At 39.2% G+C, this 15,275-nt stretch overlaps 1 protein-coding gene across 5 annotated transcripts; it reads right to left on the minus strand.

Moving 5' to 3' along the window:
• Nucleotides 1-457: 457 nt before the first annotated feature.
• Nucleotides 458-10,894, minus strand: mki67 (marker of proliferation Ki-67). Of its 5 annotated transcripts, none has more exons than XM_047377536.1 (16): nt 10,742-10,893; nt 9,832-9,934; nt 8,994-9,075; nt 8,776-8,891; nt 8,342-8,396; nt 8,169-8,244; nt 6,257-6,880; nt 5,913-6,142; nt 5,659-5,826; nt 4,983-5,607; nt 4,671-4,786; nt 4,376-4,553; nt 4,154-4,288; nt 3,198-4,039; nt 2,457-3,051; nt 458-2,358 (listed from the first exon to the last, which is right to left on the minus strand). In XM_047377536.1, the coding sequence occupies exons 2-16, from the start codon at nt 9,918-9,920 to the stop codon at nt 704-706; spliced, it is 5,586 nt and encodes a 1,861-aa protein (XP_047233492.1). In that variant the 5' UTR covers nt 9,921-9,934; nt 10,742-10,893; the 3' UTR covers nt 458-703. The 5 variants fall into 5 exon arrangements, with proteins under 5 accessions (XP_047233492.1, XP_047233490.1, XP_047233491.1 ...); XM_047377534.1 differs by adding an exon at nt 10,424-10,542 and having other exon boundaries at nt 4,983-5,826; nt 10,742-10,890; XM_047377535.1 differs by having other exon boundaries at nt 458-2,355; nt 4,983-5,826; nt 10,742-10,894.
• Between the last annotated feature and the right edge of the window lie 4,381 nt (nt 10,895-15,275).

Here is a 15,275-nt window from a genome sequence, read left to right on the forward strand (position 1 = left end):
ACGTATTTTTGTGAAGAATCAATCTCAAAGATGTTGGTGCAGATGTATTTTTTATGGTTTCAATTTAAGCAGTACTTCCATTAAGACTGATTCAAACTGAGTAACACAATATATTGCAGATATATCAAGTATCCGTGTCACAATATCAATATATAGCACCAGACTATCATAAGTTTAAACTTTGCCAATGCTACAGCCTATTCCAGTAATGTCCTCAAGAGGGCTGGAAATGCACAATGAGACAAGTGTGAAGAAAATTAATTCATAACCGATTTACACTGCAAACTTTTACCACCCTACAAATGTTCTAATATTGTAGAGTCTTGAATATCAGACAATATTCATTTATATAAAACCTTTCATACACTTGTAATTATGTCTCTAATGCAACATGAAAACCATTTATTAGTACATTCAAACTCATATCAAAAAGGTATAAATAAACACTACACATGAATACTGTAGTAAAAAAAATTTAATATTTTTTTTCCCCCACCAATAACATATTTGAAGAAACCAGGGAAAGATTACAACTTGTAAAAAAGTGAAACAAGAATTTAAACAAATTGTATGTTGGTAAAAAGCAGTGCTCAATTTTTAGTCAATAAAACTATACTCTGCAATGCCCTCAAATCTAAAATTTAGAAGTACAAAAATATTTAGGAAAACCGCAATTAAGATTTTGAATATTTACAAAAGGGGTTTATTTATTTGCTGATCTCCCCCGTCGGGTTTTTGGCTGTGCTTCAGTATCTTCTGCTGTCACCTCAGCAACCTTAACTCCTCCCCTTCCTCTCTTAAAAGGTTGTGCCTTGACGACATCATCTGAGAGCTTCTTCTCTTCAACGTTGTTAGCCTCCTTTGTTCCATCTTTGTTGCTAGCATCAGCCTGGTCTGTAATTTTTGACCTCCTGCCTCGAACGGCCTTCACCGGCGTAGCTTTTGGAATTTCATGGATTTCCAGGTCAGATTTAAACTTGACTGATCTTTTGGTTGCCTTTGAATCTTGGACATTAGCCTTCAAGCTTTCAGAGGGTGTTCCCTCACCACTGGTCTCCACAGCCTCTTTGTCTGCTTTAGACTTTCCTGCAGCCTGTCTTCGTCTTTTTGCTGGTACAACTGGTTCTGGAGCAGACTCTGATGCCTGTAATACAGGCTCTTCTGTATGTTCCTCCAAAGGAAGAGCTGCAACCCGACGCCCTCTCTTAACTGGAATGGTTTGTAAAACCTCCTTTTTCACCCCTCTTGCCCTGCTAGGTTTAACGATTTGGGGAGATGCCACAGAGATTTCTTCTTGTTTAGGATTTTCTGCAGTGATGGTTTTCTGAGTGATTTGTTCTTCTTTTCTACCTCGTTTTGGTTTCTCTGTAGTATCAGCATGGAGCACTTTGGACTTTACAGGGGTTTGAGTGACAGCATCTGGTTTTGCTTTTTGCCCCCCTCTCCTGGGTTTTGCAGCGACAGCACTCTGTTCACCCACTGGTTCAGCAATAGGAGTTTGTTCCGTCACTGGAACAATCTCAGTTAACTCAAGATCATCTTTTAGTTTTCTTGTTCTCCGCGATTTCTTGGACGGCTCAGAGGTCTCTTGAGAAGTTATCCTGTCATTGTTAATCTGTTCTTCCTCTTTCTTTAGAGTGTTTCTTCCTCTTTTAGCCCTCACTGGAGGCTGAGCCGGATGCTTGGTCTCCACAGTAAGACTGGTGTCTTCTGCCACCTCAGTTGGCTCTTCAACATCAGATTTGTTTTTTCTTCCTCTCCTGGGTTTGCCAAATGAAGGAATGGGTTGTGGAGGTTCAGCATTTGCATCCATTTCAGGTTTTTCTGGTTCAGTGGATGCTACTTTAGATTTTCTTCCCCTGAGTGGCTTTGCAGTCACTTCCTTTGCTGAAGTTCTAGGATTCTTTGTCTTTTCCTTCGAATTCTCTGATGTTTGGACAGTCACGACTTCAGTGGAAATGACGGTTATCACTTGTGCTTCAACAGCTTGCTGATCACCAGTGCTTTGCAACCTCACATTTTGGGTTATTTTACTTTGTTTAACAGCAGGGGGCGCTGTTGCTTCTATTTTCTTTCCTCTTCTTCCCCTGACTGGAGCAAGAACAACAGGCTTATCGGAATTTTCCTCAGCTTTGAGTGCATCCTCAGATTCTTTTGCTTCCATGGGTTTAACCATTTTGCCTCGCACAGATTTCCTCTGAGTCAAACTAATTTCTGTAACTTTGGTATCTGCTTTCTCCTCTTCAGGTAGCTTCACAGTTTCAGGAACCTGGACATTTTCAACAGCATCTGATGAGGTAACACTCTTGCTTACCAATGCTTCCGGCTGCACACTGATGTCTTTATTTGGATCTGCTTCTGAAAATAAGAACAAATAAGAGAATAACAGCATGACTATTATTAAACAGTTCATGACCAAATAACCAAGAAAAGTTCTGAATTGGAAAACAACCTACTTTTAGGAAGATCCTGCTTTAGTGGTGCTGGTTTTTCAGGTTGTTTAAGTTTTCTTGCTCGTTTGGGCTTCAGCACAGCTTTCTCTACAGGTGCTGCACTTCCATTTGCTTTGTTCTCTACATCAGCAGCTGGGTTTGGGTCAATCGCAGCTTTTGGGGTCATTTCCTCTTCAGCAACAGAGTTCTGTTCCAGTTCTGTTGCCTCATCTAAAATCCTTTTCACATTTCTTCTTCTTGGATTAAAAGCAACTTTTGAAGGCTCTGGGAGACTTTCTTCCACCGTTGTATCAATATCTCTGGCTTCAGAGCCTTCTGCATTCCAGCCTCTTGTCGTGTGTCTAACAGCAGGCGGCGCTGTGGCTTCAAGTTTCTTTGCCCTCCTTCCTCTAGCTGGTACAGACACAAAGGCGTCCTTAGAAGGTTCTGGCATCTCTTTTGTTTTCTCAACTTGTTTAGATTCACCAGTTTTTGCCCTTCTACACCAAACAGATGTCTTCCCCAAGGGAGCGCTGGTGGAAGTCTCCACTTCAGGTTGCTGCTGTGGTACATTATTGTCTGCATCACTCTTAGGGCATGATTCCATGGCAACTGATGACTGTATCAATGTGGAAGACAAAAGAGATATTCATAAGAAAACAAAGCAATAGGCCAAGTTCATTTTACAAATAGTTCATATTAAACATATTTAGCAGTTCACACCACAGTTTTTGTTTTTACACTTATTCATGCTTCAATTATTACCTCATCTGTCTGTTGCTCTGTCAGGTAAGTCACTGGCTCCTCCAGAAGCTCCTGAAGTCCCTCAAAGTCTTCCACTGGAGGATTTCCTCTCAGTCTTGGGGATCTCATCAGTCTTTTGATGCCAAAGTTGTCTTCTACAGGTCTACCTTTCTGTCTGGGAGTTCTCAGGAGCCTCTTCACACAGACCATATCTTCAACTAGAGCGTTCTTCTCATTGGGTTTCGGCATCATTCTCTCAACAGTGGTAAGACCCAGCATCTGGGACTGGTGGATCGGCATCTTGAGAAGCTCCTTAACACCATCCAAACTCATGTCACCGGTCTTTCTGGCTTTTGGAGTCTTCAAGAGTTTTCCTTGAAGGTCTTCAGCTTTCTGTTTTGGAGTCTTAAAGATTCGTTTGACCCCAGTTAAGCACTCTTGTTGTTCGGCTTTCTGTTTAGGAGTTACCAGCAGTTTACCTCTGATGTCTTCTAAAGGTTCAGCTTTCTGTCTTGGGGTCTTCATAATCCTCTTCACTCCAGTAAAACACTCCTGTTGTTGCTCAAGCTTTTGTTTTGGAGTTTTCATGAGTTTTCCTCTCAAATCTTCAACAGGCTCAGCCTTCTGTTTTGGTGTCTTCATGATCCTCTTGACTCCAGTGAGAAACACTGGTAATTCTGGTTTCTGTTTGGGAGTTTTAACAGAGCTCGCCTTTGAAACGGTGCCCTGCTGTTCAGACTCAGAAACTTCTAAGGCAAAACTAGATTCTTGGTCTCCACTGAGAAGACGCTGGACTGCCTCACTGTTGTATGTTCGACTCTTTACTGAAGACGCTACAGTCAGTGGAGACACCATCATTTCATCTGCAAGGCAAGTTACATTTTTTTAATGCCTTCTGTCCTAAATAGGTCGCTTTGTCATAAAATCATTTCAGAGTTTAGTCCACTTTAATAGTTTCACCTAAAAGCCTAACTTACCTGGCTCCTCTGGGGTGTTTAGAACCGATGGTTCCACCACAGAAGCCCTTGATGGGGTCTTCTTGGCACTGCTGACATTGACCAAAGACCTCCGTCTCCTCTCGTTTATAGGAGTTTTGAACATTTCAGAAAGCCCTAAAATTCAAAGAAGGATTCAAGCAGCTACAAAACTTAAATCCTGTATCATAACTTGTATGTTGTGATAGAGAAAGCTACAGCTACCTGTCAAGTCTTCATCCATTTTCATATCTTTTTTGAACAATGCAGCATTCGTGACCACTTTTGGTGCAGCTCCAGTTGGATGTGCAATGATTCTTTTGTGAGCTCTTCCCACAACAATGGTGGCAGGAGAATCTGCGTGCCCAGTGCTTGTGTGGCCCTTTAGTTTCCTGGCAGGTGTCTGACAGATTCAAAGAAAAAAATAAACAAACACTTCAGGAGTTGTGTGTTGTGAGAAAAAGAAAGGCCGTGTCAAGGTTTTAAGTTTTACAACATATCAGGTAACTACAGAACTAACCTGTGGCTTAGACGTGCCCTTCTTGAGGGGTTTCTGAGTGATCTTCTTTTCAGTTGGAGCAGCAGCTGAAGCCTTGGTTTGTCCAAATTTTACAACATTTGCCCAGGAACTTGGAACTGGAGGGAAATTAATAAAACAATAAAACACAGGAGATAAAAAAAAAAAACCCAAATAAATATAAAGAACAAATATGCTTTGAGTAATTTAAAGTTCCTGTCACAGTAGCCACAAAGAAAAGTTACTTTGATAAACATTTATGCATAAACCATCAATTCTAATCGAATAAAACATGTAATTCAGAATTTACCGCACCTTTCATTGATGCCCGTGAAATTCCACTTCTTCTCTGAAGGACCTTTACTGCACTCCTGGCAACACCTGGAGTCCTTTGTGATGTACTCTTCATGCTCTTCCTCCTCAGTGGCATTTTTGGGGTAACAGTAAGTAAAGGTGGCTGTTGTACAACTTCTGCAGTTGGAGAGGGGGTCTGGATACGCGAAACAGAGAAGCGTCCTTGGACAGACAGGGTTTGGATTCCTGAATTCAAGGGTGTTTTAGCTGGTGTCAAGCTTGTCAGGGCCTTGGAAGAGGAAGCCCTGGACCTAGGAGACTTCTGGGCTGGAGTTGCAGCCTTGGGTGAAGTGGACCTGGATTTTGGAGACTTCTGGGCTGGAGTGGCAGCCTTGGGTGAAGTGGACCTGGATTTTGGAGACTTCTGGGCTGGAGTGGCAGCCTTGGGTGAAGTGGACCTGGATTTTGGAGACTTCTGGGCTGGAGTGGCAGCCTTGGGTGAAGTGGGCCTGGATTTTGGAGACTTCTGGGCTGGAGTGGCAGCCTTGGGTGAAGTGGACCTGGATTTTGGAGACTTCTGGGCTGGAGTTGCAGCCTTGGGTGAAGTGGGCCTGGATTTTGGAGACTTCTGGGCTGGAGTTGCAGCCTTGGGTGAAGTGGGCCTGGATTTTGAAGACTTCTGGGCTGGAGTTGCAGCCTTAGGTGACTTTCCCCCAGGAGATGTGGCTTTGGGAGAAGTAGATTTGGACTGTGGAGACTTCTTAGCTTGTGAAGGAGATCTGGATTTTGGCAATGACTTTCCAGGTGGCGTCTTGGGAGAAGAACTCTTTTTGAACAGCTTCTTCAGGGATGGAGTCCTCTGCTCCTGATAAAAAAAAAAACATATAAACATTCTTAATATAAATGTATGACATAAAGCAACAGTTTCAACAAACCAAACTTTTTACTCACTTTTAGCAACCCAATGACAGAAGCTCTTCTAAGGAGAGACAGCTTGGATTTAGATACAGACAAGCTTCTCCTTGGAGAGGCCCCTTTGCGCAGTGGAGAATCAGGAGGGAGGCATTTGTCAAATAACTCCGGGCTCAGATGTCCCCCAAAGGAGACGCGTTTCCTTTTCATGTTTGGTATAGGCAGGTCTGTCCCAAGCTCCTCACTCTTGCGTTTTTTGGATACTTTTACTAAGACAAAAAAAAAAAAAAAAACATTCCCATGAATTTAAACCCAAACAGAGGTACTAGACTAATTGTTTAATATGAACTAATGCACCAAACTACTAAAAGAAGAAATAAAACCTTTTTCAGCTGATCCTGAAGTTTTAGGAGACCTCTTTGGGGGTTTTTCCATTTTTGGAGACATAACAGCTTGTACTTCTTGTTCCATGAACACAGCAGATTTTTCTGGTGTGGATGCCTTGCTTCTTCTTCTGAGAGGTGACTTAGATGTTGAAGTTTCAATTTGCTCAAAAACCTCTGCAGCGAAGTTCCCAGGAGTTAAACTTCTTCTTGGCAGCAAAGCAGCTCCAGACTTTCTGGCCTCTTCCACTCTGAATCCAGATGCCTCGGCAGAAGGAACCTTGAAGGTCTTCCCCTGCTTCTTAACAGGCTCTGGGGTTTCATTGCCTGTACCTTTGAGATCTGCATAGAGATTTGCTTCTTCCTTCTTGTGCTTGAGAAAGACATCTTTTTCTCCCTTCTTGACAACTGAACCAGGTCTCGGAGTGCAAAACTTCCAAGATGGTGTCTGAACCAGACTTGCAGAAGACTTGCGAGGGGTCTCGACATCCAGAGACTTTTTGATCATTTGATACAGATCACTGAACGGCGAGTGGTGCCCATCATCCTGGGAGTCCATTTCCAAAGTTTTCTCCAAAGATTGCTGTATGTTGTCATAGTTTGCACCATCTTTGAAATGAGGGCCTAAAAAACAACAACATTGACACAATTCAAAGTCAAAATTATTTTCTTCTTAACGAATAAAAGTACCAATAAACACCCATGTTAAACATTAAAAATCAACACTAAACAGAAGAGGTTGTCTCAGATTTCATCTTTCTAACACCCTGACTTATCTCCCCAGGTGTTTTTTCAGCAATTCACACATTGCGACATGTGACCCAAAAAAAACCCAACACATTGTAGCATTAGGGATATCTTTGAATTGTCAAGCTGTACGTCCCAAGCATCAAGCTGAATTGAGGGTAGGGCCAGTGACTCATTTGTCCTAATCACCCCACTAGTGATTCTAATGACCCCATCATTGTGATTATTCTAATTAAAACTTCTGTTAAACCTGATTAATCTGTTGATTCAAACCAAGTTCAGAACAGAAGAAGTCTTTTGACAAAAAAAATCTTCAAAAAAAAAAAAAAAAAAAAAAAAAAAAAAAAAAAATCTTCAAAAAAAAAAAAAAAACAAGAAGTCAATTTGCCTTCTTCGTCTTTAGGCACTTGGGATTGCCATATCCTGGATGACTGGGAATCTATACCAGCGTAATGATTTGTCTGCGACAATACAATCCAACATTGTAACAGTTCAGTTTAACATATCATAGACGGTAACTATAGAAAGACAATATATAAACATCATCGTTATGAAACACCTTGAATAAACTATGAGACAAACCCTACAACAAAGTTCATATCTAAATAAATTCTTAAAAAGTATCAGTTAAATCTCAATAAAGAAATCATCTAAAAAAAACAAAACAAACAAACTATAATCTCATTATTAAAAGAGTAAAAAAGTACTACAAAACTCGTTAGCTTCGAAAATGTATGCATCCGTCTAATAAAGTTGGCAAGAACTGGCTGAAGTTTGCCTCCAGTTTAAACCCCCCATTGAGGGCTACACCAAGCCCCCAAGAAGCTGTGAAATACCCTTTTCATAAAGTTATTGTGCATTTATTTCTGAGCTCTGAGTAAGTACTTTAAAAAAACTGGTTGCTAAAATTTCTCAATGGAATGTGGCAAATAAAGATATTTCAATTCAAGGACTTCCAAATGAAATAAATAAAGTATGGACAGAATCATTTTAACATTAAATTCATTATAGCTTATTGAATACAAACTATGTCACAGCCCTGAATTACTTGTCGATTGTGTTAAGTGTTTTTAGATTCTATTTTTTGATTATCTAATATTCAACCACTGCCAACTTATTGTGTGGCACAAACGTAAGATTTTCTGTGACCAACATCATACGTTACCTGTAGAAACTTCAGAGTTTCTCCTTTCTACTGCGTCAGCAACAACACTGTCAGCCACCTGCTGATCTCGAAGAACCTAAACACAAGATTTCTCTCCATTAAAATATTTCTAAATGAGACATAAATAAGACTTATTTACCAGGCAATGTTGATAGACTAAAGGGTTAAATCACCTTCAGGGTTTCAGAAGTCCTCTTCTTTGGTTTTGGTGTAGGCGCATACTCAAACCTGAAATATTATTAGAACATCACACAATCCCTCATCACATTGATGAAAACTGCAACATGAGGACATTAGGTTCTATATTTCAACTGGATATTGCATTAGAACAGAATTTGTTTGCTCATAGCATTTTTCTAATGAATCTGTTTATTTCTGTGCAAGCTAAAAGTACACACATTCACATCTACTTTGGCTCACATTATAGCATTAATGTTGGTAAGTGGTCGCTGCTGCCTTGCTCAGTAAGTGTTAGATGGTAAGAAACACGGTCTAGGCTTATCAATTAAAAAATTAAATTAATAAAACTGACAAAAGAAGAAAATGAAGCCTTAAAAATAGATCCAATCATTTTAGTTCAAAGCGAGATTTTTTCTTTATTGCTTACCTGAAAGAACGATCAACAATAGTTATCACATCACCATGCTTCAAGCGTTCAGACTGATGGAGATCCTCTCCATTGACATGTATCGGATTGGCTGAGCTCAGATTGGTCAAAATTATCTAGAGGAAATAAAGAACAACCCCATCAACAAAGAGTGAAAGCAGCTCAAAGCACAATGTATATGCTTTGAGCACATTATTTTTTGCTTCATTAGCAGTTACCTCTTTATTTTCATTCAAGTCAATTCTGCAGTGTTCCTTGGAGACGTGAGGAAGCTGAATACGAATGTCACATTCGGCCTTCCTGTAAGATCAAAGGGAAACATCAACAAACTAGAACATTTTTGAGAGAAGGTCATGATGCTTACAGTAAAATTTCACCCAAATGTCACGTTTTGGTTTTTTTTTTTACTAAAAAGATTCTCTTTATTAAACAAATCTGATTATATTTTTGTTTGCGATGACAACAGGACCAGAAGATATGTTTTTTCCTCAAAACTGGGCTCCTACATTATTTTCCTCGTCCAAAATGTATTGTAAGTTCCCTTTGAAGCTTAAGCTTAGAAGATTCCTTAAGTTTGAAACCGGCAAAAACAAGAGACTGAAAGGGAGAAAAAGCTAGATAGAGAAATGGACAAACAGATCGACAGTCGCAGAAATGGATGGACATGTTAATCGATAGATGGATTTAGGATAAACAAATGTAATTTAAAAAACAAAAGTCTGGATATAGAACTGTCCAGATAAGCGGAAGATTACTATTAAATAATATTGGTTCAGATGATGGGATAAGCAGGTGGGTGGTAGAGCAAATGGATAGATGGCTCGATGATGGCCAAAAATAGATAGATCAGCGGCTGCTAGACGGTCAGATAAATGGAAGGATGCATGGCATGAGTAATAGTTTCAGAGAATGATATACAGAACAAAGTCTTAAAATCTAAACATCCATCCAGACTTTTAATGTCTACACTTATAAGGGAACAACTGTTGCTGTTTACTAAATCCAAAGCCTTCAACTAATAGGTAAAACCATATAGAAGGTGTACTCTGATCTCACCTTCCAAACAAACATGATGCAGTCAGAGGAAACTCAGTCCCATCTTCTCCATTCCTCTTAATAACCACTATTTTACCATGCAAGGGCATTTTTCCAAAGTTACCTGAGAATATTACAGTAGAGAAAAGTTAATATTTCAGAAATGAGAAGAAATGTCCAAGTTACTTTAAGTATAACTTTGCTATAGGACCATGGGTTTTGGACTGAGTTTTAAAGAAGCATGAAAAACCAAACGCTTACAAGGTAAATGAATAAAATGACAATAACATTAGGACAATTTTACCATAATCCCACGTTTTATTGTTGTAGAGCAGATCCTAATTAAAACACTGTAAAAACGAATGCCCATGTGTTATATTGCCACAAACGTTAGGTTTTATGGCCTAAACCAGTGGTGTCCAAACCTTCTTTTTTTACTTTTTAATTCAAAATAAAAAACACTTATTTTGTCTTTACCTGTTCAATACATTAATAATGCAATATTTTATGAGACACAACAGAAAAGAACTAATTAGATTAGAAGAGATAAATTTGTCATTGAAAATCTTATTCTAAAAAAATAAATAATACAAAGATTGTTCATCTGCATCACCTTCATTTGCTGGAGGGCAAATTTTGAACCATTCTTGAACTGTGGTTGGGAGCCACACAAAATTATTCCAAGGGCTAAAAACGGCACCCGGGCCGCATTTTGGACACCTCCGGCATAAACTAACGATAAAAGGCACACATACATATCTTTTCAGCAACTAATTATGCTAAAATACGAAATGTGTTCTTTTCGGGCACATGTACATTTTATCACTTTGGTACAATGACACCTAGTTGACGTTAAACGTTAACGTGGTCTCCGAGTTTACACAGCATGGAAAAAGATGACGATAAACAGCCATCATCGTTCAACTCTTACCTGAAGATCCGTTCAAAGATATGCCGTCTTCCGTCTAACCATAAACATAAACCTGTTCGAGACTATAAAATCTTTTAATTTTAAAAAGACATATCGGACTAAAGGCTGAACTGATCACCATACCTACCAAAGAGTCTTTAAGGTAAACTACAACGCAGCTGTAACTCGTCATCTGTCCTCTTCCGTTATGGTGCTGCGATATCCCTCCGCAAAACTACATGGGCGCAGAAATCTACAAAAATGTCTGCGTTAACTAATTCGCGTTTGTTTGTCATATGTATTCTTTTATGTTACTTTGATTTTACAGAGTGTTATTTTCCACTGTGAAAATTGAATTTTAACAATAGGTTCCTAAGATGGACTATTTTGTTTACAAATCTGGCGGAGCAATCTCTTTACAGAGAAAGAATCGGAATTTGAAAATATTTGAAATTCCGCGCGAAGGACTCTCATTGGCTTAACATCAGTCTTACAGGAGGGCGGGACTACTTCTATTCTGCAGCCGAACTTTCTTGTAGTCAAATTGTGGAAGCACTTCATTGTATTTCTTCTTTTGCATAAAAGAGCATAGCCTTTTTTACGCATATTTTTAAATGCTTTGTTGCACAACATGCTCCAGAGTTGATAATAGCTGGATCACATTTCCCCAACTTCAGACTTTATTAACTGCACTTAAGCATTTAAAATATTTATTTTTCATTCTAGTTACATTAGATTTTTGCAGCTCATTTTAGTGATCCCATTCAAAAGAAGGGGAAGACCTTCATCCAGTGAATTGGATTCACACCTACCAAATTGAAAAATGTAAAAATAAACAATTTAAAAATAATTATTGTAATCTAGACCTTGGGTTAATGACATCAGTGAATTTAATATCCTGAAATTCCTAACATTAGCAATTTCCTGCATAACAGTTAGCATAGGAGACAACCTTTCGAACGCACACTTGTGCAAATGCGTGGTTTTAGACAGAAGCACATTCGCCACTTGCAGGTGTTGCGTAACAGGTGTTACGTCGGCTGGTGTTCCCCCATCTACCGTTCCCCCTGCATCTCCGCACCCCCGAGACGGCAAGAAACGCGCATGCTTATTTCGGGTTCGTAACCGGCGCGCTGTGCTAATACTAGCATGTTAGCCAATATGCTACTGTTAGCATTTAAGCAGCAGTGTATGCACTAACATTAGCTTTTTAGCTGTTAAAAAGCTAATGTTAGTGCGTACACTGCTGTTATAATACTCTCCTCTCTGTCTGTATCTGTCCTCTATCTTTCTCTCCTCTCTGTCTAGCTGTCCCCTCTTTCTCTCCTCAGTTTCTGCCAATTTCTTACATTTCTACAACTGTACGTACACTGACTTCTGACTTTTTTTAGGCAATTTTTAGTTTGTTTTTGTGTTTCTTCACCTTACTTCTTGGCATTTCTTTCTTGTTCTGAAATTTATGCCATTTGTAACATTTCAACATACATTTTAGCACGGACTTCAGCTTCTTAGGTTATGTTTTTGGTTATGTCTGTTTTTTCAGCTCATCTACTGGGAGGCCTTTCCTGCTTTTTTAAAGGTTTCTTCAGTTTCTGCATTTCAACAACTGTTTCAACAAGTAGTTGAGGCAACTTAAGCTTGTTAAGCGGTTTTTTAGTTGATAGTCTTTCAATTAAACTGATCATATGACAGTTTTTCTTTGCTAATGTTTCTGCTAATTTATCAGATTTCAACTGATTTTCTGCTGTCAACTTAAGTTTCTTTCTGCTGGCTCTTACTAGATGCATTGAGCGTTCCTGTTATGTGCTAATTCACTATTTTCAGCTTGTTTCTGCCAGCTTTCAGCTAAAGAATTCAGCTTACAGCATTCACACTGCATTTTCACAGGAAATGCAAATTTTTCTAGTTCTGTAACTGAGCCTTAACTAAGACTAAAAGTAGCTCATAGTGACATCACTCCAATAAAAATCTTAAAGGTTCTCAAATTCTAAGAATTTTCTTAGTGTTTTATCTCGGTAAGACAAAAGTTATTCACAAAGCACCTTAGGCCTTAAAAGAGGGCTCCTAAAGTGAACAAATATTAAGAGTAGTGATCGTCACACTTAGAGCTTAGAGTGTCTTAAGCACTCGAGATGACGGAACGATCAAGGGAAAGGAGAGATATTCTCTGAACAATGAACAGTGAATTAATAAACCCCCCTAAACAGTCGAGTAAATGAGCACAATTACTTCTATAACAATCATACAATTATTAATATAGAGATAAGATTAACCTTATCATCCACCTTGGGGGAAATTACCTTGTTTCACCAGCGGGACAGGTTAAAGCTGTGGCTCTAGTAAGTTAATATTAGGAAGGATGAATAAATAGTAGAAACAATAATAAATAACTATGAATAAAAAGCGAACAAAATTATAAACAACATGGTGCAGAAGAATTTGAATATTATTTACAGTAAAATGTTTACAAAAATAAACTTTTAGAACAAATTGGAAACAGCTAGAAAGAATTATATAAATAAACACACAGTTTAGATAAGATACAGTACAATACATAAATATTACATAGAAGGAAGATGTAAATGAGGTGAATAAGTATTTGCTGTATTGTACTGCTGATGCGTGAAAGCAGAGGGATCTGCGCCTCGGCAATGCACTCAAAGTCTTCCTCTTTGTGATCCCGGGACCAAATTTACATTTCAACAATCCTCTCCTCCTTAACCTACTGTGCCAACAGCAGGCTCTGCTCCTCTGTCCAATTTGGCTTTCTCCATCTTTTTTTTCCACTTTGTTTTGGTCATTTTGCCAAATCAAATAGCTTTATACAAGAAGATAATCACAGTAAAATGCAGACAGGTGAGTGTCCACATTGATATCAAAGAGATGAAGTAGGAAAACAACCAGCGTGGGGAGTAAACATAATAAGCAAATCAAAATATTGATGGACATGTAAATAAGGTATGTTCAAACATTTTGATGTGTAACAATTCATTTAAGCTTGCTAAGTTTCACCATCATGATTTACACATGATTGTAATCCTGTCTAAATTCTATTATCGGTTAATTTCTCTCCATTGATTACTAGGAGCGTGTTTGTTTTTTGCAACAACCAATCACAGCTCTTAAAAGAGAGTGTCACCCCTAGCAATGGGGTCAACACCTCCCCACTAAGATAGGGATTTCTGCTGTCTCCTCGCTCAGAGTCGCTCTCAGCAGCTAGCTGAATCACATAAACTAGGACCCCTTGGCTGGACTTTTTAGTCAAAGATCTGAGGTCTCTGATATGACTGAGAATCTTTGTGAATACGGGCAGATAAAACTGCACTGCAAAATAAGACCATATAGGTTAATGCTCCCTCTAAACTAAATTGTTTTAGTATTTGTGGATGGGATGAACCGATGCCTAATCTGTCTCACCTGTGTACAGCATAGTAATTGAATATGTACTGTACAGTGTATTCACTCAATAATTGGTTGGGCCTCCTTTTGCATGAATTACTGCAAAAGTGTGGCATGACATGGAGGCATTTCCACTCCGTGCTTCAGAAGCAATCAGCCTATGGTTTTGTTGAGGTATAATGGAAGCCCAGGTTTCTTTAATAGCTGCCTTAAGGTCATCTGCATTGTTGGGTTTGGTGTCTCTCATCTTCCTTTTGACAATATCCCATAGCTTCTCTGTGGGGTTTAGGTCAGGTTAGTTTGCTGGCCAATCCAGCAGTGATACCATTGTGATTAAAGGAGGTATTGGTAGTTTTGGCAGCGTGCAATCCTGCTGGAAAATTAAATCAGCATCTGTAAAGCCTGTTAGCAGAAGGAAGCATGAAGTGCCCTAAAGTTTGCTGGGATACAACTGCAGTGACTTGAACTTGATAAAACACAGTGAACCAACACCAGAAGATGATATAGCTACCCAAAGCATCACTGACTATGGAAAGTTGGGACTGAACGTCAAGCAGCTTGAATGCTGTTCCTCTCCACTCGTCCTCCAGACTCTGGATCCTTAAATTTTTACATGAAAGGCCAAATTTACATTCATCTGAAAAGATGACTTTGGACCACTGAGCAACAGTATAGTCCTTTTCCCCCCCTTAGCCCAGGTAAGATGCTTCTGACACATTGTCTGGTTGAGGAGGTTTAACACAAAGAATGTGATAATTATTGCCCATGCCTTGGATATGTTTGTGTTGTGGCTCCTGAGGCACTGGTTCCAGCTAATGTCCATACCATGTTGATCTCCCCAAAACTCTTAAATGAACTTTGCTTCACAATCTTCTTCAGGCTGCAGTTATCCCTGTTGCTTGTGCACTGTTTTCCTTCACACTTTTTCCTTCCACTCAACTTTGCATTAATATGCCTGGATCAAGCAATCTGAACAGCCAGCTTCTTTAGCAATGTTCTTCTCTGGTTTATCCTTGCTTGTGGAGGGTGTCGGTGACTGTCTGGTGGACAACTGTAAAGCCAGCAGTCTCCCCCATGATTGTGCGGGCCATAACATAACATTTCTGTATTAAAAATCATTTTAAAATTGGTTTTATATAATGTTTACATTTTCAGA

Source organism: Girardinichthys multiradiatus, chromosome 10 (genome assembly GCF_021462225.1).
Source record: "Girardinichthys multiradiatus isolate DD_20200921_A chromosome 10, DD_fGirMul_XY1, whole genome shotgun sequence".
Taxonomy (NCBI): Eukaryota; Metazoa; Chordata; class Actinopteri; order Cyprinodontiformes; family Goodeidae; genus Girardinichthys; species Girardinichthys multiradiatus.

Excerpts from the sequence above, each read along its gene's own strand:
- mki67 (XM_047377533.1), bottom strand. The coding sequence starts at position 9,920 with ATGCCCTTGCATGGTAAAATAGTGGTTATTAAGAGGAATGGAGAAGAT. Across the intron at positions 6,881-8,168 it reads AAACTCTGAAGTTTCTACAG|GCCCTCATTTCAAAGATGGT; the intron begins GTAACGTATGAT and ends GTTGTTTTTTAG. Across the intron at positions 4,554-4,670 it reads AGGGCACGTCTAAGCCACAG|ACACCTGCCAGGAAACTAAA; the intron begins GTTAGTTCTGTA and ends TGAATCTGTCAG.